The sequence below is a fragment of the Trachurus japonicus genome, chromosome 10 (genome assembly GCF_045865225.1).
Source record: "Trachurus japonicus isolate A0001 chromosome 10, Traja_1.0".
NCBI classification, from domain to species: domain Eukaryota; kingdom Metazoa; phylum Chordata; class Actinopteri; order Carangiformes; family Carangidae; genus Trachurus; species Trachurus japonicus.
In genome coordinates, this window is record NC_140916.1 from 23,043,534 (window position 1) to 23,069,974 (window position 26,441).

Genomic DNA, 26,441 nt, shown 5'->3' on the forward strand with positions numbered 1-26,441 from the left:
CAGTATCTTTAACCTATGAACTCCTGAGTGTGCCAGTCCTCCGCCATATTGACTGTTGTCTTGACTGGAGGAGATAGAGAACATTTTGAGGTCCGAGAAGAAACGAAAGTGTGCTCCTAAATTCATCGAAACTGGTGCAAACTTGGCCAAAGCGTGCTATAAACGCCGTCGTAATGGCAAGGAAGAAAAGCAAGCAGCAAGGGGTCGCCCAGAAGGAGCTTGTGCCTGGACAGCAGACCGTACCGAAGAGCCCAGTCTCTCCCGGCGATGCAGCTGGCGGTGGCGGTGGAGATGCTGGGCTGGATAGGCTGGCCACTACCAGGGCGAACCAGGTAGCTAGCAACAAGCCAATCGCTGCTTTTTAAAAATACGGCTAGGCTAGCCTCTGTGTTAGCCCCCTCTCTGCTAACCCAAGCATCCTCCATTGTGCTTTTATTTAACGTAGCTAGACCCTGCAGAGGTGAAGTTATATACATCCGCTGCTTGGCGAGAAGCTATTTTAGTCTCAACGTAGTAGTCTTTGATGTTGTGCTTTACGTCGTTTTGATATGTAATTAAATAAATAATAAGCTCAACTTAACGAGCAGAACCGTCCCCATTAGGCGGCTCCAAGGCACCGTGGCTAGCGTAGCCCATCTCTTGTGCCGGACAGGTGACATTGTGCCTCGGACAGGTCGTCCCATTTGCAGCGTTTACAACTCTTCATCCGCCCAGGAAGCTAACGTTAGCCGCCAGGAGGCTAGGCGGGCTACCATCTCCAGCTAGCGTGCTGCAAACGTGCTTTGCTGCCGAGCTACACTTGAACCCGTCCACAGGAACCACACTCGGTCGGGGTGGCTAGCCAGCTGCTAGCTAATCGGCTAGCCAGCTAAAAGAGATAATGGGCTCGCACTTGAGGTGGCAGACTCGCAGACATGGTTTGAGTTGTTTATTCTGCTCTGCCACTCTCTCTGCTCTCGCTGTGTTGTGTACTACTACTACTGTCGGCGTGACAGGAGCTGATGTCAAAAGTTTCAGTGCATGCCATGCAGTTACCATCTGCTAAAAATGCATATCGCTGGCTAAATCGGAGTTAGTAACATTAGCTATGTAAGTTGAGGGTGATCACTAACCTCTTCAAGCTAAAGACGATATGCTGTTGGCTGACCCACAGCTAACCTTACGTCTGACCCCTGAAACTTAACTTCTACCTGACTGCTGCTTGTTCAGAGTAATTACACCTTATACCACATGTGTACGACAACACTCAAGACACGTCTCATAACAAATCAAGTATTTCATTTGTAGCTAGGAATGTTGTTATTCATTTTGAATAATCCCGGTTGCATGTAAACGTAAATATTGTTACATAAGAGCATTTATAATACTGTGGAATAAGTATCAATTGATCTGTGCCAGTCTGTTAAGTTCATTAAGGTAAAACGAATACCATCTAACAGCCTTGCAATTGATCTCACACTCAACACTGTTTTGTATTAAAATGCATTTACTATTGCTATTATATAAACCAGTCAGAAGACTTTATTGATTCCTAAGGAGAAAGTTGTAAACAATTAACATATTGTCTGTGCACATGTGTTCAAGTCATTAAAAAAAACACCAGTTTGATCACCTGCTATAAGCCTTTGGGATTGTCTTGAATTGTTGAATTTCTTTGAAAGACATCAAACTTGCAAGGCCTTTTTAGTAGTGTGAACCAACCAACAAAACTATGTGTCACAGTTTGATTGGCAATCACAATACATGGCCTCTTTGTCCATTTTTTTTCTCTACCCAGCCTGTACACACCTGCTGCCTGCTGTGCCACCGTGAATTTAAGGACTGGGGAGCAGGCTCTGTGAACGGGCTCCCTGGGGGACATGGGACCAAGCTGGCTGATGCCGTGCCTGCGCTCTCCCAGGCCTTATTGCGGGAGGCGCCAGGGCGTAAGCTTGCTGACGCTGTGCCCTCGCTGTCTCAGTCCCTACTGGGTGAGGTGCCTCTGTGGATCTGTCAAAGCTGCTGCAAGAGTGTGGAAGAGGAGGAGAGGCGGAGCACCCAGGAGCAGCCGACGCCGGTAAATAAAAGGGGACTGATTTGGGTCACATGTCGTGGTCCTATTCACAACTTCTTCTTACTACTTTGTAGCTTATATCTGTTTGTCACTGTGGACTGATGTAATCTCATCTTTATTCATCATCGTTTCATTTGCATGTCCCTACTAATGAAATAGATCTGTCGGTCTGAATGTAACCTTGAACTCAGTCTCAACATACAATGCGCTTGTCATCTCTTCAGAAGTATCTTAATGCTGTATTTGTGTTTCTGTAGCATATGCCTGGCAGCAACAGCAATCACGCTTGCTTTCTGTTTTTATAAAAAATACTTTCCATGGAATGCAAATGCAGGTCACCATGATGTCTGAGGTGTTTTGCAGATATTTGACTTAAACAGCCCAAAAATAGGAGATAAAAAAGAAAGAAAAAATTATTGCCATTTGTTTTTCACATAATATAGATCTTTCATCTTGTAAGATGTGTTCCCATGTCTTGTTACACCCCATTATTGTGCTTCTAAGACTAGAAGCTGCTGTTGGGCACTACTAGCGCTCGAGAGAAAGCCTGTGTACTGTAGACAGCCGGATGATTAACTAATTGGGTGGGGTTTTTTTGTCCTTCAGGTACCATTGTCACACTCTTCCTCCTGTAAGTCCCAGAGCTGTGGGAACGGTTACCCGGAGCAAAGTACTGTGGACTGGGACCCCAGCTCCTTCCTGTCAGCCCACAAACTGTCAGGTCTCTGGAACTCTGCCCACACCAACGGAGGGGAACACTGCAACCACAACACTTCTTCACACTCACAACAAGGTCTGTCATCACAGGGTAAAAGACAACTCAGACATTTAATGACAGTGACAGTGATCTCTGAAAAAAACACACACAAACCAAAGCGTCAGATTGTGAGCTTCAGTTTTGTGGGTATTTACAAATTTGGTCAGCATCACAGCTCTACTACTTGCACGTTAGCGAACTAAATGTGTGATAACGTTTTCCGCCTCTTCGTTCAGGTGCCGGTCTACTATGTTCTAGGAGAACAAAGAGGCATCTTATGAAACTTTATAATGCTCTACTTTCTAAGGCACTCAGAGCTCAGTGTTACTAAAGGTGTAATAATGTTTAAGCTCGTTGTCACTACTGTCAGGTGTACGCAGATTATGGATAAAAAGTCAACAGAATTTAAAATAAAAATGGTTTAACAGGATCTGAGAAATATGGCATGGGCCACAGAAAATACTGAACTAAACGTTTATTGCCTTCCTGGATTTGCATCATTCCATTATAATGAAAGCTCAAAAAGTCACACTCAGTCTTTTTTAAATGGGGCTGGTGAAATGCAATCATCTACATGTGATTTGAATATTTCTTGTAATCCTTAACAAAAAGCATTCTCCTCACACAGTACAAAGGAACAACTCCTGTGTTAAAGATAAAGAAAATAGGCAATTTAGTGCAAATGGCTTTCCATAGCAAGTGCGCCATGTGAAATGTTACTCAAGTGGACTCAGGCAGAGGATACTGCACTCAGAGGGCCATATAGAAGATTTTAAAACGATATCTCATTGCTATTTTCCGATTTAAAAGCTACAATATTGATGTGTGTTGAAAAGAGGGGAAGGAGGGAGCTGAATTACAAGGTCCAGGCTCTTTAACTGACAGAGTTTGTATACTGACCAAGTAACATGGGAAGTTAAATTACACATTAGCCTTTTCATACATTCGAAAAGATAAAACAGCATTGACGCAAGTTTTATCTAAACGATCTGCACCTGTTCTTTCATCATGGAAAGCCCAGCATATTGTTGCATATTTGAGACAATAATGCTGTTATCACACTTTGCTCAAACAGCCATACCTAAACTGCCCAATGGTTCAGAAATTAAAAAATGGGAGCATAATGGATGTTTGTCATTATCCAGTGAGGATTGTTGTGATTTTCTTTTTGTATGAGTATTGTGAAACTTGGAGATAAAGATTTATTAAGTAGCACAGAGAATAGTTCTGTAGTTAAAACATGTACAATGAGAACTTAGTTACAGATGTTCACATGACAAGGCCATACAGTTAACAGATAAACAGAACATTTGATAAAGTCTTCCCTTTTAATTACTCTGTCCTGGTTTAACCTGACTCTCTGGGAAAATACCTCAGATGCACTATCCAGATGACAATGTGAAGCCATGACAGAGAGATTACCTGACAGACACGTGATAACTTGAGAATTGAATGTGAAAGTGAGACATTCGTCCCTGGTCAGGAAAATGTAGTTGAAATGAAACAGTTGCTTTAAATTGTTTTTTTTTCTCTGTGGTGAGGGACTACCTGTGGGTAGTTTAGCAGTTAGTAGCTATCCAGCAGTACACATGTATAAATAATTTGATTGTTTAGTTAAAATTCTTCATGGTGCTAACTGAAACAATGGATACTGTGAATTATACTAGTCAGCAATGTTTTTTTTTTAACTAGTGGTGATATTAATCAATTATTTGGCTTGAATTGGATGCATTACATGCCATGGTAAATGTTTAAGTGAATATAACTTATATCATCGTCTGCCTGCAATTTTTGATATTTGTTATGTTAAATAATTTAATGACGGTCGCACCACTTTTTCATTTCTAATTTGATAAGCAAACCGGGGCAGACATGTCTTTCAGTGGAGGTTTCTTTCTTTCAGAATACAGACATTTTCACCACTAGACAATTACACATGACTCCAAAGAGGAGGAAATCCTTAAAACACAAATTGCAGTCCAGTTATAAAAAGTGAGTGTGGGTTACCAAAAATCTTTCAAGGTAACTTAATTATTAAAACTACCCCAGAAATAGATACTTTGTGTCATGGCCAGTAAAATCTGACCTTATTGCTTCTCTAAATCTTACACGTCAACAAAGGAAACACATTTTTATTGTGCCCTGAACCAAGCTGTAGTCTTAACAAGGTTTGTGAAAATGATGGTTGTAATCCAAAGGAGTCTACTCTCTTTATTGTCTCATATTTCCTTGAATGAATCATCAGTTCTCTTGTACAATCATTGAATTTCCTCCATCTCCAGGCGTCACACCAGGATCAGCCTGTCATGAGAAAAGGGGACTTCACGAAGCGCCTGGGAAATCTGCTAAAACATCGGGGACCAAAGTCTGTCCCTACAGTCACCCGTCTACCCAGAATTCCAGTGGACCTTCTGCTGGGAACCCCCTGTCTACCTCAGCAGACATTTGTAAAACCACTCCCAAGCACTTCAAGACCATGTGCCGTCGACCAACGCCACCAGGTGATTTGACGTGAAAATGTTCAAAATATCTTATAGAATCTGCATGGTTTAATGTTTAAGGATATAATCTATGACAACAAGCACAAAAAAACAAGTTTCAATTCAATGTGACAGACTTAAATAAGATGTGTAGTCTTCTCAGAAATGGAAAAAAAACTCTTTAAACAAAATGTATTACCGTATTTCCTCAAATAGTGACCGGGGCCTTTATTTACCTCAGCTGCCCAGGGTACAAGCTTTTATTTAAAGGACAATTCCAGGCGAATTCAACTCAGGGGTGTATTTTCCTATCATTTTAGGTCTAAAAGAATGAATCTGAAGATTTTCAGTTTAATCGCTCCTGTTTTGCGGTAGTTGCGTCTGTCCGCGCATCGCCACGGCAGCAATGAATGGGAGTGGATGTAAGTTCCGCTGTTTAGGCTGTTTCCAGCCCTCAAAGCCGCAATTTTTTTCCACAGACAGCATCAGATGGCTACTCAAACATGCACCGAGAAGTTTATTTACTTCAAGCAAGCCGACATGTTTGTAAAAGTCGATCTAATTCAAAGTCTCCCGGAGTCTCGCGCGAGCCCGAAGTTGCAGTGCTGGTGTATTCTGGCGCAGTAGGAGCTACCGCTTGTGTCATAAACACAGGAATATCAACTCTTTACTTGCTTGAAGTGTAAATTTTTTTCCACAGACAGCGTCAGATGGCTACTCAAAGATGCGCCGAGAAGTTTTTTTTTACTTGAAGCAAGTAAGGAGTTGATATTCCTGTGTTTATGACACAAACGGTAGCTTTTCCCACTGCACCTGAACACACCGAGCACGGCAACTGGGTCTCGCGCGAGACTCCGGGAGACTTTGAATTAGATCTAGTTTTACAAACATGTCGGCTTGCTTGAAGTAAATAAACTTCTCGGTGCATGTTTGAGTAGCCATCTGATGCTGTCTGTGGAAAAAAATTGCGGCTTTGAGGGCTGTAAACAGCCTAAACAGCGGAACTTACATCCACTCCCATTCATTGCTGCCGTGGCGATGCGCGGACAGACGCAACTACCGCAAAACAGGATTAAACTGAAAATCTTCAGATTCATTCTTTTAGACCTAAAATGATATGAAAATACACCCCTGAGTTGAATTCGCCTGGAATTGTCCTTTAAGAATGGCTTTTATTTCTAATCCCCTCTGTTTTATAAGTATATTTGCTTATATTTTAATATGAAGCCTCCTTATTTTCAGTTTTCCTTCCATTTGCTCTGTTAATTTTTACACATCCACAGCCACCGTATGCAACAACAAGCTCATTGGGCCTCGTTCACAAACCGTTCTTAAGAACAAATTTGTTCTTAAGTCCCACTTACGAAGTTTTTACAAAGATTGTGGCATTCATGAATGTTTTCTTATCCAGGATTTGTTCTTAACTAAGAACAAAATCTACGAACAGTCAGGAGCATACTTACGCACATTTAAGAGCTGAGACTTGTGCAAAATAACTGATTATTGCCTTTTCTTCTGTTCCGCAGTTGTATGATATTATATGATTTGAATAAGAATTATGTTCTTATCTTTTATGATGTTTTTAGTAATCATATTAATAATAATAATTTACAAATCATTGCGGCCTCTTAAAAAATGACGTTTAATTCATATAAATTTTTTTTTTCCCTCTTTTTTTTGGGGGGGGGGGGCATTCATCGATGTAGTAACACAGCTGCGAACATTTCTGAGGCTTACGAACGCGTTGATGAATCTGACATAGGGTTTTCTTAAGGAACCTCTTAAGAACAACTTAAGAAAGAATCTAAGAAGATTCTTAAGAAGATGTTGGTGAATGAGGCCCAATGTTCACTCAGTAGCTCATTTTCACCTTCCTCTTGGGCTGCTGTTCTCCTCGCTGCGCTGTCTGAGGTCGGTCGCTCCCAGTTTCCACACACTGTCTCCACTCCGTTCCATCTCCGTTGCACATGCCGGACCAATCAGAGCATTTTCACAGCGTGTGCTGCAGTCTGTCTCTGGCCCGGGGATGGGGCAGAAACCTGCTGTCCAGCAGTGCACGGCTATCCCTCTCTGAAGCATAAGATGAGGTCGTCTTCATGCCCGTCAGTTTCACAGACAGTCCACAAACTTTGAGAGACTTTCTGATGACACCCCTTTCCAGTGTGTCCCAGGCGAGGGACTGTCCAAGGCAGCAGATTTTTAGTTTGGGGCTGGCCTTTATTTGTGCATGTAAACAATGCCCCCGGCTGTTATAAGAGACCCGGTTCTTAATTGAATACCAGCTTATAATTGAGGAAATCTTTGTTGCACCAACCTTTCTTAAGAGAAATTAGAGTTGATGTTTTATATTGTCCTTTAGATATAGAGGAGTTGTAGTTGTCTATATACACTGAATCTCATAAGAAAACCAGTGAAATATGAATGTTTGATGCAGTATTTTTGATCTATATGTAACTTCTTTACATTGTCCAGGTGAAGCCTTCCACCCCAGTGACCACCATCAACACACAGACTTGTCGGTACCCCCCAACAGTCCCACCGGCCTGTCATCCCAGCATTCCTCCCTCCTGCCCCCAAAGCTGAACTCTGGGCAGCACAGCCACGTAACGTCCTCGTCTGGCACTGGTGTGGCAGGCCACGCTCCCCACGCTCCCCACGCTCCCTTCTCTCCGCTGGTACCAAATCTCCACGGCCCCACCAAACTCAATTCTCCCAGTCCAGATAGCCCAACATCTGTCCATAAGCCCAGCCCGTGCAAAAACTCCCACATTCCTGCCGTGAACACACAACACAACAAACTGAGCACGTCTCTCACAGGCTGTAGCCACTCCTGTAATGGACACAGTCCGGGAACGGTGGCCCCTTCCAATGTAGGTCATCTGACTGCTGGGGCTTGCAGGTTAGTACTGACTTCTATACATCTCTTTCTTTAGTATGTTAAACTCACACTAAGAACGTGTCTTTGTATGTGTGTTAACTCAGAATACATAGGTTTTCTGATTGTTTATGTTATGTCTTGTTTGTAGGGACCAGGCATGTAAGGGGCACAAAATGACAAATGGGACATTGTGTCATCCTTCATCTGAGTTGGAGGAGGGGGAAGATGAAGACAGCAGCTCTGAGAGGAGCTCCTGTGCCTCCTCTTCCACCAACCAGAAGGACGGGAAGTACTGTGACTGCTGCTACTGCGAGTTCTTTGGACATAATGCGGTACTTTGAAACTTTGTTTTGCACCACTTTTGATGTAGTATTTAAAGGTTTCACACATTAGTTTCACAATATATGCCTGTTAAAGCTGACATTTTGACAATATCATTATCATTTGGTCACAGCCTCCAGCTGCACCGACAAGCCGAAACTACGCTGAGATCAGAGAGAAACTCCGCTCACGTCTGACGCGACGCAAAGAGGAGCTGCCTCAGCGTCAAGATTCAGAGCTGACAGTGACTGGTGCCATTGACAACCGAGACGTGGACGAGCTGCTAGACTTCATAAACAGTTCTGAGCCCAAACCTGTCAACAGTGCCAAGGCTGCCAAAAGGGCTCGACACAAACAAAAGAAGAAGGTATGATAACTTCAGAAGCAGTGTTTTTTTTTCCTGTTGCAATTAGTTTTTAATATTGTGTATATAGAGAGTTTAAAGGGATAGTTCAACATTTTGGCAAATTGGCCCATTTAGAGTTGCACGATACCCACGGTAGCCACGGTGCCCCGCGGTGCCAAAACGTAACGGTTCCTACTGTATACGCTCCGTGTACAGGCTGAGGAATAAAGAGTTAAAGGATGTCCAAGTATAAAGCACCTAGAAAATGCATAAAAATATAGTTTTCACAGGGAATCAGTTCCTGTTCATTGTATTCTGTCCTCTATGATTTATTATGTTGGAGAAGAAGCATTATTGTCAAATAGATGTTTTTTAAAAGACATTGGATTTGTTTTTATCCTAATTATTATTTATATTTGTTAAACATTAATTAATGTGCAAGAGACTGAATGCTTATTTATTTTCAATCATATAAATTCTAACTTCATTTATTTGTTTTTTATTGCTTATTTAAAAATATTTGTTTCAGTCTAATTCCTACTTCACCAGTAGGCCTATTATGTTTATCATGCACCAAACAACATTATAAGTAGCCTAATTAATAAGTATTTATAACTTGTACAAATACATTGCAGTTCATAAAAATAATAATAATAAAAAAAGGTTGCAGTATTGTGATATTACCCGGAACCGTGATACTTTGTCTGGTATAGTACCGTGGTTACTCATTTTGGTATCGTGACAACTCTAGGCCTATTGCCATAATCACTATAGTCATAACAGTAGGTTCGTTACCTTTAATTGTCGGTGTAAGTTATTTTTAGAACGGCGGAGTGGAGCGGCAGAGCTGCTCAGAGCTACGCTACGGAGACTAATGGAATTTCTTGGTTTACCTCATCAAACTCATCATATACACAATCCAACAACTCCAAAACGCTTTTCGTGGACAAGTTGTGACCGGCACATTCACCACACTATGAGATAATAGCAGAACGTTACAAGACAGAGTTGTTTTAGAGGTAAATTCATGCAAAACCGCTGATGTGCGTTGCGTTCAGGGACAGTTTTTCTGATTGATTGATTGTTTTATTTCGTATGAATGACATACATACATATGTACATACGAAACGGATAGGTAAGAAGCCAAAGGCTTATGAGGAACCTACCCCCTTACAACTATTACATTTACAATCAATCATGGTGTAGTGACAATATCACTAAGGTACTTACATATAATACAGAGACAAGTTGGAAGACATGATTCAGTAAGCAAACATTGTTAAATAAGAAAATAAGACGAGTGTGGGTTACTTTGGCAAAATTCATACATAATTCATACCTCACACTTTATGAGAAATGAGGAATAGCTTTCTTCTCACTTATTAACGCAATTTCATAACACATTTGAAACAATCATCATGTACAAAACACACAAAGCCTTAAAGCTATGAGCCAACATCATTTTCAGCAAGCAGACTCTGTATTTACCTCGAAAATGGCTCCGTTTCATATCGTTCCGTGATTATCTCATAGCGTGGTGATTGTGCAGGTCACAACTTGTCCACGAAAGTGTTTTGGAGTTTTTGTATTTTGTATTTGATGAGTTTGATGAGGAAAACCAGGAAATTCCTTTAGCCTCCATAGCGTAGCTCTGAGCAGCTCGCCGCTCCGCCATTCTAAAAATAGCTTACACCGACAATTAAAGGTAACAAACCTACTGCTATGACTATAGCGATTCTGGCACTGGGCCAATTTGCCAAAATGTTGAACTATCCCTGTAAAGATTTTGTGTTTTGATGGTGAAACAGTACTTTTTTGAAAAGGCACTCAACGAAATTTCTGTGATGGTAAATGTTGATTTAACAGAAGCACCTCTTCAGTAATTTAGTACCACAATGATTCAGCGTTGACAGCATGATTAGTACAGGTACACTGGATCACATGCATTCATTGTTTCATGAGAGTCCCCCATGTGTAAACTACTATTTAGAAGCGTGATTACATAATGAATTTATTGAATCACTATTACTAAAAAGAAAATGGCCACCATGGTTTATATAAAAACAAAGGGTACGTTTTCATGAACATCTTGAGGATTATGATTTTGAATTAGGAACTTATTTATCAAAGAATAAATAAACATCTGAGCCAGCAGTTGATGCCAACTTTTTGTACTTTTTTTATCCTATAAAAAGATTTTGGTCACTACCCAAAAAGCACTGAGGTTTGTGCTACTTTTGTATTGTCTCTGTAACATTTTGTGTGTTGGTCGTCCTTACCCTTGTACCTGTACCATTGTCTGTTTCAGGAAAAAGCTCAGCAGGGCAACATGGGTGCTGCAGGCAGTGACCCCCACTCCAATCCATCTGAGCCTGTGGACGATCCCATTCCTGACGGCTCCGAAGCCAGCCGGTTACTGGACTGGCCTCAGCTGGAACTCGAACGCGTCAACAGTTTTCTCACCAGTAGGCTCGAAGAGATTAAGAACACCATCAAAGACTCAATCCGGGCCTCATTTAGCATGTACGACCTCAATCTGGACGTCAATGACTTCCCAAAGAAGGCAGCCACGTTGGAGGGCAACCATTTACTGTCCCATCTCAATGGGTCCTCTGACCTGCAGCAGATAGACCTCGACCTCGCCCCTCTTTCACTGGGATCCTTTAAGAGCCACCTTGATTTGGTTAATGGATGGGAGGACACAACCACTGTCCCATCCCCTAATACCACCACCACCACCACAGCAACTGGAGTCACTGCTGGGTCAAAGGACATCCAGCGGTTGCACACTACACCCAGTCTTTCGAAGCTCATAAGGGTACGCTCCCCAGAGAGATGCACTTCTACTGGATCTGACAATTTGCCACAGGTGCCAGCCCAAGCGACGGCTAAAACGAAGGAGGAAATCCCCGATCCCAAGAACACATCGGTCGGGAACGGTGGTGCAAAGTCGAAGAAGAATAAAAAACAGCAGCAAAGACAGGAGCAGTCGGTGTCAGAGCAAAACTCCAGCAAACCAACCAAAGCTGCCTCTGGGAGTGAAACACAGAAAACCAATGAAATAGCAGCTAACGGCTCCAAAGCTGGGAACAAACAGCCGCAGCACTCAGCAGACAGCCAGAGAAACATGCCTAAGAAAGCTGAGGAGGGGAAATCGTCCAAACACGTGGCGAACGGAGCAAACGGCGGCCTCTCGAATGCACAAAGGGGGAAAGGCGACACAGAGACGAGGGGAGGTCGATCCGAGCAAGACGCAGAAAGCAAATCTCATCCCGCCATTCAAGCAAATGGGCAGCAACAGCAGCAATCCAAGGGGAAAAATAAGAAGAACAAGAACAAGGGTGAAAAATCGAACAGCGCTATCGGTACGGGAGAATTTATATTTACACCCCTGTGGGTGTTATTATTTCGAAACAGTTTGTCATCTAATTTTGAATCTTCATTTTCCTTCCCCAGATGACGTGTTTCTCCCTAAAGATGTGGATCCAACAGAAATGGATGAGATTGATCGGGAAGTGGAATACTTCAAAAGGTAAGCTCAATACAGCAGCGTATCAGGAAGCTTAAGAAACTGTGATGTTGATTAACATTGAATGCATCTCTAAAACTCTGCTTTATTTCTTCCCCTTTCTCTCTTTGTCTTCCGCTCTTTCTGTTTTTGTTCCCTGTAGGTTTTGCCTTGATTCTGCAAAACAGACTCGCCAGAAGGTAGCAGTGAATTGGTCCAACTTCAGCCTCAAAAAGGTTCCTTCCAATGCAGCTCAATAACTTGGATGAGTGCCAGAAAAAAAGAACTTCACACAATGAACTCTTTCAGTAGAGCCCTATTTGGCCTGAGGTCTTCTCTCATTCCCTGTTTTCTTCTCTTCCTTACTAAGCCAAGGGACCCTGGTTCAAAATCATACTCTCCATTCAGAAGACTGAAACATAACTTGTGGCTAACAAGCCAGGGATCACTCTCAAGGCCAACTCTACCCTTTGCTATTATTGCAATGTTCACTAAATGAGAGATGCAAAAATGGAAAAAGTCTGAATCCACTGCATCCATGTGCTTACGTATGTAGTATGTAAACAATTACCTTACATGAAATAAATGTTTTTATCACAAATCTGAGACATTTTAACGTTGTTAAACTTCTGAATTCCAATCCGTTCAATTTGGTGCTGATCATCATTTACATTTTGCATCACTAGTTGATCACTTACTACACCAATCTCTGTAGACACTAGAGACCATTTGTCTTCTACTGTACAACTGACAAACAGGAGCACAAGACACCACCTAATTATAATGGAAAAACTCTCCTCCTCTGTGAGGAGCAAAGATAGCAACCATTGCATTGATTTTACTCACAAGCAGACTGCAGCACATTTGGTGGCTGTTGATAGTTTTCAATTGGAATATTTTTCTTAATTTTTAATTGCTATGATTGAATTTCTAAGAGAATCTGTGATAGAAAAACAAAGTGACAAACACTTGATGACCTACTTGCTACACTGTTCTTCTTTTTGTATGAAACTGTGTTTAAAAAAACATGAATGGTTAACAGTTTTCAGTACACTACACTAATATAGCCTTGTGGGAAAAATATCAATGTGCTGTGTATGACAGTTGGCTCACAGGATGCATCCTGAAAAAAACATTAATAAAATTAGGTTCCCATGCATGACGTGTAGAACAGGAAAAAATCAAAATAATGGCCCATAGTCCTGTATTGGGCAGAGTCCATTGTGTCTGTTGCTTCAGTAATAACTGAACAATAATCTCTTCCATACTGATATCCAGTTAACACTTTGCCATCTGTAGAAAGAAGCCCTAAACCAGTTTCCTCACTCTTAAACTGCTATTTAATGCCTATAGTCCCAGCAGTGACAGGTACACCAGTGTGCAGTATTCATTTTAACGTTGGAACCATCACACTTTGTTTGACGCAGTTAATTTTAATGCTTGTACATATTGAGTGATTATTTTGGGCCCTTTTGAGCCTTTGTCATGCGTTTTCTGGCAGTTGTGTGTATGAGCTATATTTTCAACAATACTACTATTTTTTCCTCTCTCTCTTTGTTTTTCTTTCCCTCTGTACTGTGACCTTGGTGGCACCCTCCACCTCAGGTAGCCCATCTAAAGTCCAAGTCTTGCTTATCTTTTGATGAGAAATCACAGAAGATTTGATACATTTGGCACAAGGGCCTCGGGATTTATACCAGTATCCATGTTTTAGCTGATGGCTTTCATTGAGATGGATGATTTCTTTCCTGAATCTGTGCTGAGATTTTGTTTTCATATAACATCTCTGATGCTTTTCAGGTTATATTCAATTAGAGAAGATTATCTTAATGTTTCGAATGTAGATTTATATTATACCAATAATAGCCAAGTGTATGTTGGCTTGTTTCTTTTTTTTAAATTCACTTTTTGATACTGTGAAAAATCTTTCGTTCAGAAAGATTAAAAACAATACAGTTTTGACAAAAAATAAAGTGTGGTGTTTGCTTTCTAAGTTTATAATTTTGGTTTCCATAACACACTGCATTTACACGATCTGCTCCTCCAACAGACCTACAGTCTAGGCACCAGACCGAGCTGCGCTGAAGTGTCTGGACGCGGCTTCTCGATAAGGTTTGGCCCTTCTAGCTTGCCGTACAGTCTTAGAGCTTCCTGTGTTGTGTAAACATGTGGGTTTATTGTATTTAACGAACTCTGTGATTAATATATGTTTATTAATCCCGTTCCTTAAGATAAAAGATAAAGCCTCTATAATATTAATTTAAAATGGAGACCGAAAACCGACCAAAAAAGGTAAGTTTGTTTTACGCTGTCGTTCATATTACGAAGAGGTTACAATGGCTAATGCTAGCTAAAGTTAGCTAGCTATGCAATCATCAGAACATGTAACGTTATCTGTTGTTCATCATACATTAGGCTATATTATCAATAAAGTGGTGAAAAACACAGGGACAGAAGAGAGACACTTAACAGAAACGGGTTTGATTAATGTGGGCGTTTCAGTTGGAGTGTACATGAATAGGAAAAGCTAAAGGAATTGGCTAAAATGTAACGTTAGTGCTACTAAATCCACGGTCTACGCGAAACGACTCATTTGTTACAAACTGCGCTATACGGATTGACTCAGTTTTGTACAAGAGTTAGATTGAAGACTAAAGTAAATTATTAGTTCTCAAAATAAGGTCATGATGATGAATGAATGATGGCAGAGCAGCCGACAATTGCACGGCTTCTTTTAAAGTGTGCTCCTACTACGCTCATGAAACTTGCTGAGGATTGATCACCCAACGAGACTCTCCTGTGCATCTCTAGGCCGTTTCGTATTGTCGCGACAAGAAAATAATTCACTTGGTCAGCCTCTTAAAACAGCGGTTTACCTGTGGGAGACTTCTGCTGGTGGACATTACGTGATAGGAAGCCATGTTTACTACCATTAACCATTAGTTTTTAGATGAGTTCTGGTTTTACACATGCAGGTCCAGTTACAGTAATGTTGCTTTGTACAGGTTGTGTTGTCAGCTGCAGTATGTAACAGTGTAAATCTTCACACAGTGAGCAAACTCATCGTCTCCACTGCCAAAAGTTTATTTATTTTATTTTATTGTATCAAAGCTAGCCTTAAAGAGCAGCCAGGTACTTGTATGTGGCTTTATGATACACAGATCAAAAATGTCTACAATTCACTGTATTTGCTTTAGTGTTAGCTGCTGTTTGCTTTATGTGACTTGCTGCACTCTGGATGTTATATGCCTAATGGTGGTATGGTGTTTGTACAGAGATCCTTTGGGGAAGATGAAGGGGCTGCCTCAGAAGGATCAGAGGATGATGATTATGTCCCCTACGTTCCAGTCAAAATTAGAAAACAACAAATGGTAAGTTATTGTGCACCGTCCCGTTTGACACTTTAAAAATTAATAGGAATGGGAGTCGAATGGACGGATCTGCTGGTTCGGTATCAGGGCAAAATCACACACAATTACCACATATTCAGACACATCGCATTTGGACATGTTTATGTTACAGCTACAGAAGATGTTGCGTTTGCGAGGAAAGGCAGTGGACGAGGAGCAGAAGGACAGTGGCGGGGAGCAGAGGGACGAGGACGAGGGTCTAGGTCCACGCTCTAATGTCAGTCTCCTTGATCAGCATCAGCACCTCAAGGAAAAAGCAGAAGGTATCCTGTTCAATCAGTGGATTTTTAAAGTTGCTGGATTAAATTGTTTCCTGTCTTTTTACCATGACAATATTTGTTCTAATTTTAATTTCTAATTTTTCGCATCTGCAGCCCGTAAGGAGTCAGCCAAGGAGAAGCAGCTGAAAGAGGAGGAGAAGATCCTTGAGAGCGTTGCAGAGGGCAGAGGTAAAATGAAAACAACACAAAGTTCTTGAGACACCGAACTCACTTTTTTTAAAGGGAAGAAACAAACAAACTCAAATTCTAAATATTTTTTTCTCTTTCTTCAGCTCTGATGTCTGTAAAGGAAATGGCCAAAGGTATTATATATGATGATCCAATAAAAACAAGGTGAGCTCTTCATCAATGAATGATGTAATACTGCATTGTGCATGTAAGTTCTATGTAAAATTTCTTTCTAACTATTCATGTAATCTTCTGTCTAGCTGGGCCGCACCACGCTACATCCTGAACATGCCAGACACACGACATGAGCGCGTCAGGAAGAAGTTTCATATCCTAGTCGATGGAGATGGCATCCCTCCTCCAATCAAAAGCTTCAGGGAGATGAAGCTTCCACCAGGTTAAAATTGCATTATGTTTTTTAAGTATTTTTCAGGGCTTTTTAGGCCTTTAATGGATATGATAGTAGAGAGACGGAGAGAGGGCCGCTGGTGGAATCAACTGAGGCCACTGCGGCGAGGACGACAGCCCCTGCACACGGGGTACCCGTGCCACCCACTGAACTACGCGGAGCGCCTTGTATGAAGCTTTTAATGCCGACTCATGATTAACAAATGTCTGTTTATTGTGCTTGCAGCAATTCTGAAAGGTTTGAAAAAGAAGGGGATTGTGCATCCCACACCAATTCAAATCCAGGGAATCCCCACTGTGTAAGTAGAGTACACTGAACTCTGCAGTGTAAATGCTGTATAATTGGCAGTTCTGTGTTTCAGTTAAGTTCTTGAAAATTGTTCATAAATTGACCTTTGTTTGTCTAAAGTCTGTCAGGTCGGGACATGATTGGCATCGCGTTCACTGGATCAGGAAAGACGTTGGTTTTCACTCTGCCCATCATCATGTTTTCCCTGGAACAGGAGAAAAGGCTTCCGTTCTTTAAGAGAGAGGGACCTTACGGACTTATCATCTGTCCTTCAGTAAGACATGAAAAACAAACCTATATCATATTACAGCTTGAAATACATGAGACAGTAGCATATCATGGACATTAAACTTTCGGAGGTTCAGTAATCTGTAATCAGACAGATCCCAGCTCCAAATAATTTCTTACTATTTGTTTTGTAGACAGATGCGTATACTGTGAACAGCTTTACTTTTTCTGCAACTAAACAAATCTGATGTTAATACCTTTCCCATCACACCAGCGAGAGTTGGCACGGCAGACCCACGGCATCATTGAGTATTACTGCAAGCTGCTGGAGGAGGAGGGAGCTCCACAGCTGCGCTGTGCCCTCTGCATTGGAGGAATGTCTGTCAAGGAGCAGATGGAGGTAGTAAAACAGTAAGTAAGGGGGAAAGTTTGTGTGAAAACTTTGCTGCCTATATTTTATTCACCATGAGCAGTTTAATCTGGTGTCAAACAAAAGCAAGCATGAGTCAGCTGTATTTAATTATTTAGAGAGAACGATATTGGCAGAAGTTTAATGTTTGTAACAGTAGAAAATCTTTAGTATAACCCAGAAAGCTCAAGCAGTAAACAGTGTTTTTAGTTGTTCATTCATTGAATCTGTGTTCTAGTGGTGTTCACATGATGGTCGCCACTCCCGGCAGACTGATGGACTTGCTGCAAAAGAAGATGGTAAGTCTGGACATCTGCCGCTACTTGGCTCTGGATGAGGCTGACAGGATGATTGACATGGGATTTGAGGAAGACATCAGAACCATCTTCTCCTATTTCAAGGTGAGGTCCTTCTTTTTTTTTTTCTTTGTTTATTTGGATGGGACAGTGCACATTAATGAACATAAAAACATGTAAATGTAACGGATTATAGCAGCAATGCTAATTTCCGTCCGAGTCCCATAGCATAAAAAACAGTACAGTGACAATACACATACTAATATAGACAACATAATAATGCAGACAACAAGACGACTAATAACGAAATATAACATATTGACATTTTGACAAACACTTCCATGGGTAGGGGGACCATAAGAGTTTCTGAGAGATAAAGTGCAAAAGTGCTGGGGTATGGCTTTTAACTCCCTGTGACAACCATTTTCACCAATGCACAAGGTTTAGAATGTTTTACCAAAACAAAACCTTACACTGAAAACTGAGTTGGAGAAATGTATCCAGGCAAGAATTGTTTTAACATGTTTTATCTCTTCATCTAGGGACAAAGACAAACCTTGCTCTTCAGTGCCACTATGCCCAAAAAGATCCAGAACTTTGCCAAGAGTGCACTGGTCAAACCCATCACTATTAATGTGGGCAGAGCCGGTGCTGCCAGCTTGGATGTCATCCAGGTATGTTCATCTCTCCCTGTAACAGGTTTGTGCTGTCGGGAGGATTCATTGCATTCATTTAAAAAACCCACCGATGTGAAAACTTTGTGAACTCGACTTCAATTTGTGTCTGTGTGCAGGAAGTGGAATATGTCAAAGAGGAAGCCAAGATGGTGTACCTGCTCGAGTGCCTGCAGAAAACACCACCACCTGTCAGTACCACTACATATGATATTGGCAAATACCTAAAGTACAGAACTCAAACATGTTGGATGTTAAAAAATATTCTGACTTCATATGACAGGTGCTGATATTTGCTGAGAAGAAGGCTGATGTAGATGCCATCCATGAATATCTGCTGCTAAAAGGTGTGGAGGCTGTGGCCATCCACGGAGGAAAAGGTACACAGAACTTTGGTTTTACTATTAACATACAATACATTGTTATAGAGCCTGAAGAGGATCATTCTTGTCCAACCCCACAAGTTCAGCTCAGCCTTGCTCTTCAGCTTTGATGTAGTTCCTCATCATGACCACCAGATGCCATCCTGCTTGCAAATGTCACAATTCATCCTCAGAGTGTGTTTTAACATTTCCATGATATTGACAGCACTGCAGATAAGTCCCACACAGTTTCCACTTGTCATTGTCTTGTGTTTGGCTAATATGATATTTGCTGTTTTGTATTTAGATCAAGAGGAGAGAACAAAAGCCATAGAGGCATTCAAAGAGGGAAAGAAAGATGTCTTGGTTGCTACAGATGTTGCCTCCAAAGGTCTGGATTTCCCAGCTATACAGCATGTGGTGAACTATGACATGCCAGAGGAAATAGAAAATTATGGTAAGAGGATATGTCTATGCTCTGGTATCCTTTAAATCAATACAAAATCTAAGCCTGAGTATTTTTTTAAAGACGGTTTGTTAAAATTTCTTTGCTTCAGTCCACAGAATTGGAAGAACTGGACGATCGGGCAAGACTGGTATCGCCACTACATTTATCAATAAAGGCTGTGGTGAGGACAAATTTCAGTTGAATTAATTTCTGTACAGGAATAGTAATTTTCTTCCCCAGAATATTTGCAATAAATGTTTTTTCTTTCCAACATAGATGAGTCAGTGTTGATGGACCTTAAAGCCCTGCTAGTTGAAGCCAAGCAGAAGGTGCCACCTGTTCTCCAGGTGCTACAGACAGGAGACGAGACGATGCTGGACATTGGAGGTGAGACTTGGACACCAAATCTAGTCTTTATCTCTTTTCTTCTGAGTCCACCTGCTCTTCACTTAATGGGATAGATTCTCAATGAGCTCCCACAGTTTCTCTCATCTTGTCTGACCATCTCATCTCAAACACACAGAAGCAGGAACAGAGTCTTTGCAGGAACTTTCTAACATACCTGGTGTTTGTGTTTTCACAGGAGAGAGGGGCTGTACATTCTGTGGTGGTCTCGGCCATCGTATTACAGACTGTCCCAAGTTGGAGGCCATGCAGACCAAGCAGGTCACCAACATTGGGCGCAAAGACTACCTGGCTCATGGCTCAATGGACTTCTAAGAGGTTTTCATACGAGGAAAGGTTTCTCCAAAGCCAGGCAGAACTGAGAAACATTTCTGAAGAAATCGATCATACACTTATGTGCCGTGTCACTGAATGAGGGAAGTGTATTTTTTTTTATCATCATCTACTGCTGTTGTTTGCAGGTATATTAGATAAAATGATCAGTTCTTGCACCTTTCCCCCCACTTTTTCCCCATACTTGCTTTATATATGTATGTAGTATTTGTAACATACACTTTTTGATACTCTGATACTGATTATTGTAAATAAAACCACCCTACAACACTTCTGTTTCTGTGCTTATCTGGAAAAATGGCAAGGTGTGGTTCCAGTTTTGTCTGGTGAGGAAGTTGCTAAAACAAACAGAATAATGCAAAGGGAAGTTTGACTCAAGAAAACACACAACTTGTGTATCCTATCTTTTGCAACAGTTACACAGCAGATCAGAGACATCTTCAGTTGTGCGCATAACAAGTAGATGACAATGAAAACCGCCAATGATGTAAAGGAAACAACTATTTTTGTAGTATAGGAGACCTAATTTTAACCTCCTTGAACTGCAGAGCAACAGCTCTTAGTCGGTAAAGGGTACTCAGTCAAAGCTCGTAAGCATGGATGTTATCTTCAAGGAAGGAATGCTGTATCTCCAGGGAGTCAAATTTGGCAAAGTAAGTTATATATAAATTTGATATCCTGCATATTTGTGAGAATTATTAGTCTAGTTTGTTGTTTTTTTTCAAATTTAGCATGACAGCTGAACTGCTCGCTTTGTTTTCACACTTCACTCGAGGCTGTAATAGCAATGCGAGTCTTGACATGGAGCATTTTATGTCCAAAGTCACAAATAGATTAATATATTTGGCAAAGTGCAACAAGCACTTGGGTTGAAATCTGTCATTGGAATACTTTTATGAAAACTTTAAAAAAAAACAATGTCATAATTAACAAAGAAGAACTGTAAGGGAGGAATCACACATTTGTGGCAAATGCAATAAAATTGGTCTTTTAGAATGCTGAATATTATCTTGAGATCATTTAAATTTTTTTAAAAGTTTTAGCAACTGTTGATAAATGAAATCTAATGCATTATAACAATCAAGACGCAGACTGAAACATGTTTTTCACACATGTCCTCTGACCTTTGTAAGTGGAAGTTTCACAGTTTAAAAAAAAACAGTCATAGCCAGTAATATAGCCTTCAGAGAATAGATAAGTATGATATAAATATTTGTGGTAGAGATGTAGACTGTAGAGCTGAGTCATTTGTGTAACAACAGAAACAGATGCCATACTTGGTGATGATGCGACCTTATGCCAGCTTGTAAAGACAGAAAAGAACGGGTCCACTGAACTTTTTTGACACACTGTGAACTGAAATAGTACCAAAATTTACTAACTGTATGTTTCTTATGTAGTAGTTACTCTGTAACTAGTAAGTGTAATATTTCAAACGGTGTCTTGTTTACCCCGCACTCCATCGTCTTCAACAGAGATCATGGAAGAAAATGTGGATAGTGCTCTTTAAACCCAGCTCCACAGGGGTTGGCCGGTTGGAGCTCCATACTGTACTGGACAGCTGCTGCGCTACTACTGACCAGAAGAAGGCCACCCGCCAGAAAACAGCAGAGAGGAAAGTGGTGCGTCTAAGTGATTGCCTCAGTGTCACCCCTGCTCCCAAGGAGTCTTGCCCCCAAGGGTGCACAGCCTTCTACTTGAACACCACACAGTGCACCTACACGTTGGCCTCCACAACAAGCCAGGACTGGCTAAGTGCCCTCTGTCTCCTGGCCTTCCAGGTACAACACATCTCTCCTCTGTACAACCCCCCCACCACCCACCTCACCCTCCTTTCCTTTTGATATCGGTTGTCATGCTCTAATTTAGGAAAGGTGAGGAGATTATCCTTATCCACAATCGGAGACAGATAGCACAATGAGGAAGTAAATGTCTGCAACTTCTGTCACTTCACTTCTCTAATTCTTGTGCTTGCACAAGCTCTGCAGTTTCCTACGTCTTACAACTTTGAAATCATAAACCAGCGATAAGAGGTTGGTTTACTCTCTGTGTAATATTTACCATGCCACTGTGTTTACAGAAGGATCCTGGAGAACCAGACAAAGGGGATTTGGAGAGAGAAAATGGTTTTAACATGGAGGACAATGACCTTTACTCATCTTGGAAAACTGGTAACACAAACAGCTGATCAGTCAAACAACAATCTTTTTTTTTTTAAAGTGTTAAATGAACATGTGCTGAGGTGATTCTTGCCAAGAAGCAGCATGATGTATCATCTCATACAGGGGCTGTTAAGATAAAGGATGATGTATTTTGAGAACCTGTAGTTTTTCTTGACCTTGTCATGACTAATATTAAACACTGTGCTCATCACGTTAACTGCAGCCATTGCTTAGGGACTCTACAAAAATGTTTTTTTATTTTGCCTGAAGGTAGTGTAGTCTTGTCCTAAATACTTTCTTCATATTCGGCCAGTTTTTGGTGGAGCACATTAAAGGAACTACATGTTGTTGTTGTTATCCATTGTGCAATAGAAAACAGTCATAACCCTGGTGAGGGCTTGTTGTTGCTGTTGTTTAAGTGAAAAATTATGTTTTGATGGCTTCACTAAGAATTTTTGCACAGTCCCTAATGAAGCCACAAGACGCACAAGCTGTCATGCCATCGGACATGATATAGACAAACCATCAGTATTAGCGTCAGCAAGCTTTGGCTTATACAAATGTATTTCTTCTTATTTCCTAATGGATTAAACTTCTGCTAATACAAACCCAGGCTGTGCAGTGACATGGAGCGATTAGTAAAATGCAAACAACTTAAAAGTAGCAGTTTTCTGTATGAGAATATATTTGCTGTTCATTTATTCCCTTTGCTAATGCATTGCAGCTCTGACCCCACATGGATTATCTAATGCCCTCATGTGTGGTCATGCTGCACTGCTCTCGGTCTGTTGTGATGTTGAAGTGGCAAATAATTTCATGTCCTCTCATGTTTAGATGTGACCCTTCCTCCGAACCAGTACCAAGTGACTGTCCAGAGCACAGAGGCATCCAGGAGGTGCAAGCTGGCCGGGGAATATCTGGTCTCCCCAGATACTGACACTTTGATACTGCTGACCTGTAATACTGGACATATCATCTATAGCTGGCCATACAGACTCTTGCGCAAATTTGGACAGCTTGAGGTAAAGTACTCTCCTCCTACAGTTGGAAAGGATATGCTTTTTGGCTTTCTATTCCCCACAAAATATCAAACTAAACCTTGTGTATCGATGGCTGTGATTACAGGGTGGATTCAGCATTGAAGCAGGCCGTCGCTGTCAGTCGGGAGAAGGAGTGTTCATCTTCCTGACCAGGCATGGCCCCCATATCTTCCAGACTATACTAGAGCAGTGCTCTTTGGGGAAAAGCTCGCCCGCCCAGCCGCCCAGCAATCACAGATCTTTATCCAACCAGTCTCCAGTTTCCCTGCCAACGTCAACCAACCGACCTGCTGCTCCTCCTGCCTCCAATCCCCCAGATGTGCCCTCAAACACAGACGAAGAGTCTGACTCCCATTATTCTACTATTAATGACAGCTTAATAAAACCGCCATCATATGGCACACCTCCCCTTTCTAACAGCAAAGAAGCTGTAGGAGAGGAAGTTGAGGATGAGGATGAGGAGGAGCGGTGTCATTCCTTCGGGGCCCTCAGTCTGGATGGCGACATGGACGACATTTATTATAACTTGAGGAGATCCACCCCTCCTGTGCTCAGAAAGGAGCCTTCGCAACCTGAGACAGAGGATTCGGGCTGCATCTATTCGGATTTGAAAATAGTCAATTCTCCCTCAAACTCCCAGCTGCAGCCTTTCTCCTCACCCCTACCGCAACCTGTTCCCCCGGCCCCTCCTTGCTTGCTTCCCCAATCTGTCCCCTACATGCTCCAACCCAGGCCCAGATACCAGCGTCAGCCCCCTGCGATTAACTTCATCCAGCCAGGATTCAATACTCAGGCAGCAGCAGCGGATGGCATGATGGAGATGGAAGAGGCCATCAACTCCTCTACCCGTGCCACCCCCACAGAGGCCCCTGGCAGTTTTAAACACAGGCTGGCAGAAATCATTTCTAAGGACCTGGCAAAGCTCCAGCCACCTCTTCCCTCCGGATCGGGCAGCCCCCCATTTTCTCAGTAGGCTATTAGTTAACAGACAGACTAGAAGGAGCAATTTTAACCGTGATAGATTGTCAGAAGGCATAATTAGTTTTTTTACTTCTTTAAAATCCCCTCCACTGGGAACATTAGGCTTCAGATTTTAGTCTTGCAGATGTTCATGTTTTTCTGTGGTAGTCTGTCATTTTATTCTTTGGGAACCAGTGTTCACCCAATGTTGTTCTTCACTGCTGGAATGTTATTGTGTACATTTAATGTGACATTAACGTACGCGAAGAGAGCACCTGATTGTTAAATTATGGAAAGAGCTTTGAAAAAAGTCATGTTTCTGTGTAACAGCCAGTGAGTTGCATCACATCTTTACTTGTTTCCACTAGATAATGCTTGTTCCTCTATTTTTTTTCTTCTTTAAGATGAATTGACATGGAAAGCATTTTGCAGAAAGATGAAGGGCCCCACAGTGAATAATGTGTTTTTTCCTCACATGGATGCTTTAGTCTGCTTCACATGGTTGAAATATTGAAGTCTTTACTCAGTATGTGCTGCTGATTCAAGTATGAAACATGCAAAAGAAAAAAACAACCACTTCAAATGCACTCTTTTCTTGACCATTCATTTATTGTAGCAAAAACAATTCTCATAAAATGCCCCAAAACATAAATATCAAAATAATTGTTTTTAATTTAGACAGATGTCACCAGTGGCACTGGAAATGTCATTAGTGATGTTCAGGGCATATAAAGTGCATAAAAAGGCCAATGGGAGTTCATCATGGCCTCTAGGGAAGTAAAAACATTAGATGTTTTGTTCTGTACTGTTTCCTTTTCATTTGGCAGTGCAACATCTAAGCTATAAATCATGACAGGAGAATAAATGTAGGACTAAAATATGATACATAGTTGTAGTGTTTGGTTCTCCTGGTTATTCCTATTTCAGACACTGCTGTGTAAAAAGTCAAAAGTCAGTGGACAGTGTCCTCCGCTACTGTATCTGACTTTCCTCCATGTCGCTGAGATGTGAAGACTCCCCGTCACTGCTGTGGGAAGAGGCTGTAATTGTCCCCAGGTCGGATGTAGGTCCGAGTATGACAAGGTGATCCCGCTGCTCTCCGGTCAGCTGGTCGTGCGCACTGCCTGCAGGCCGAAGAGAGTGGATCAGAGTCCTCCTGGAGGTCTTGTCCGCTGGACTCATGCACTCCGACTGAACCACCCCGGTCAGGAGCTCCGACAGCTCGGTGATGTAAATCTGAGCCATTTGGAGGGTGTCATATTTGGACAACTTCTTCTCGTTCTCCAGAGAGGGGATGACGCTCCTCAGCTCGTCAAACGCTTTGTTCAGGCCGTGCATCCTTCTCCTCTCCCTGGCGTTGGCTGCTACGCGCCTGTGCTTCTGGGGGCCAAAGTGGCTCGGCTGTCCTCCCTCGGCTGCCTTCTCACAGTCTGTCCTTGTGATCCCTGCGGCGGACACGCAGTCGGACAGTTTACTCGTTGGCACAAGTTTCTCATGCAGCGAGATGCCTGCGTCTGGATCTCCGTGCGCGTCCCTCCGCGAGAACGCGCGTATTGAATTTGAAGAAATCCAACTTTTGGAGTTGATGTGGGCCAGGTTGCGTTGCTGCAGCATGGTGAAATCCTCCGGGTACTCCGGCCAGCTAGAAAGTTCTGCTTTTGCAGCCATCACGGTAATGGCCTGTGTTGGTGCACGGCAGGGAAAAGGTCACGCTGTAGGTTGGTTGATGCCCTCGTCTCTGGAATGGGTTTCACTGCGCCAGCAATTTATACTTCTCCAGCCTCCCCTCAGTCACCTTGGTGTCACTCCCAGCCCTCAGACAGCTCTGACAGCGCCGCAGCCTCAGGAGGCAGCAGCCAATCGCACAATCCCCCCTGACCCTGTCAAAGAACAATTAGACAAAGCTCGACTTTTTTTTCTCCTATTGTGCATTGTAACTCAATCACGACCGTGTTATTATCCTCACACAGAGGGGAACCTAGAGAATGAATCATTTAAGAGCGTGGCTTATATATTTCTAAAGCGAAAAGATGATGAACTAATTCAGCAAAGTCTAGACTTCATATCTGTTGGCTTACCTTAGAGAGAGATAAAATAACAAGTGCGCATGGTGCCAAAAAAAAAGGTTTGGACATTTAATAGGAAATCAAAAAAAAAAAAAAACTTTTTAGCGTGAGGAGTTTCTTATCTGTTTCCACCTGAATTATTTTTTTTTATAAACGTTA

At 41.9% G+C, this 26,441-nt stretch overlaps 4 protein-coding genes across 4 annotated transcripts; 3 read left to right on the forward strand and 1 right to left on the reverse strand.

The window, feature by feature from the left end:
- The first annotated feature begins 42 nt into the window (after positions 1 to 42).
- fam193b (family with sequence similarity 193 member B) lies at positions 43 to 12,944 on the forward strand. The gene is made up of 10 exons (XM_085790139.1): positions 43 to 332; positions 1,778 to 2,056; positions 2,660 to 2,846; positions 5,093 to 5,311; positions 7,763 to 8,189; positions 8,317 to 8,500; positions 8,623 to 8,856; positions 11,144 to 12,200; positions 12,292 to 12,367; positions 12,507 to 12,944. The coding sequence occupies exons 1-10, from the start codon at positions 174 to 176 to the stop codon at positions 12,601 to 12,603; spliced, it is 2,919 nt and encodes a 972-aa protein (XP_085646265.1). The 5' UTR covers positions 43 to 173; the 3' UTR covers positions 12,604 to 12,944.
- Positions 12,945 to 14,476: 1,532 nt separating this feature from the next.
- ddx41 (DEAD (Asp-Glu-Ala-Asp) box polypeptide 41) lies at positions 14,477 to 20,325 on the forward strand. The gene is made up of 17 exons (XM_085790140.1): positions 14,477 to 14,635; positions 15,619 to 15,714; positions 15,866 to 16,016; positions 16,128 to 16,202; positions 16,307 to 16,367; positions 16,463 to 16,599; positions 16,837 to 16,909; positions 17,020 to 17,173; positions 17,402 to 17,538; positions 17,775 to 17,937; positions 18,375 to 18,506; positions 18,626 to 18,697; positions 18,790 to 18,886; positions 19,176 to 19,325; positions 19,426 to 19,497; positions 19,593 to 19,703; positions 19,900 to 20,325. The coding sequence occupies exons 1-17, from the start codon at positions 14,609 to 14,611 to the stop codon at positions 20,034 to 20,036; spliced, it is 1,845 nt and encodes a 614-aa protein (XP_085646266.1). The 5' UTR covers positions 14,477 to 14,608; the 3' UTR covers positions 20,037 to 20,325.
- A 115-nt stretch (positions 20,326 to 20,440) lies between these two features.
- Positions 20,441 to 25,098, forward strand: dok3 (docking protein 3). Its single transcript, XM_085790141.1, has 5 exons — positions 20,441 to 20,707; positions 21,530 to 21,835; positions 22,135 to 22,225; positions 23,051 to 23,238; positions 23,342 to 25,098. Exons 1-5 carry the CDS (start codon positions 20,651 to 20,653, stop codon positions 24,227 to 24,229), a joined length of 1,530 nt encoding a protein of 509 aa, XP_085646267.1. The 5' UTR covers positions 20,441 to 20,650; the 3' UTR covers positions 24,230 to 25,098.
- atoh1b (atonal bHLH transcription factor 1b) lies at positions 24,829 to 25,950 on the reverse strand. The gene has a single exon (XM_085790142.1). The coding sequence runs from the start codon at positions 25,882 to 25,884 to the stop codon at positions 25,189 to 25,191; it is 696 nt and encodes a 231-aa protein (XP_085646268.1). The 5' UTR covers positions 25,885 to 25,950; the 3' UTR covers positions 24,829 to 25,188.
- Positions 25,951 to 26,441: the final 491 nt, after the last annotated feature.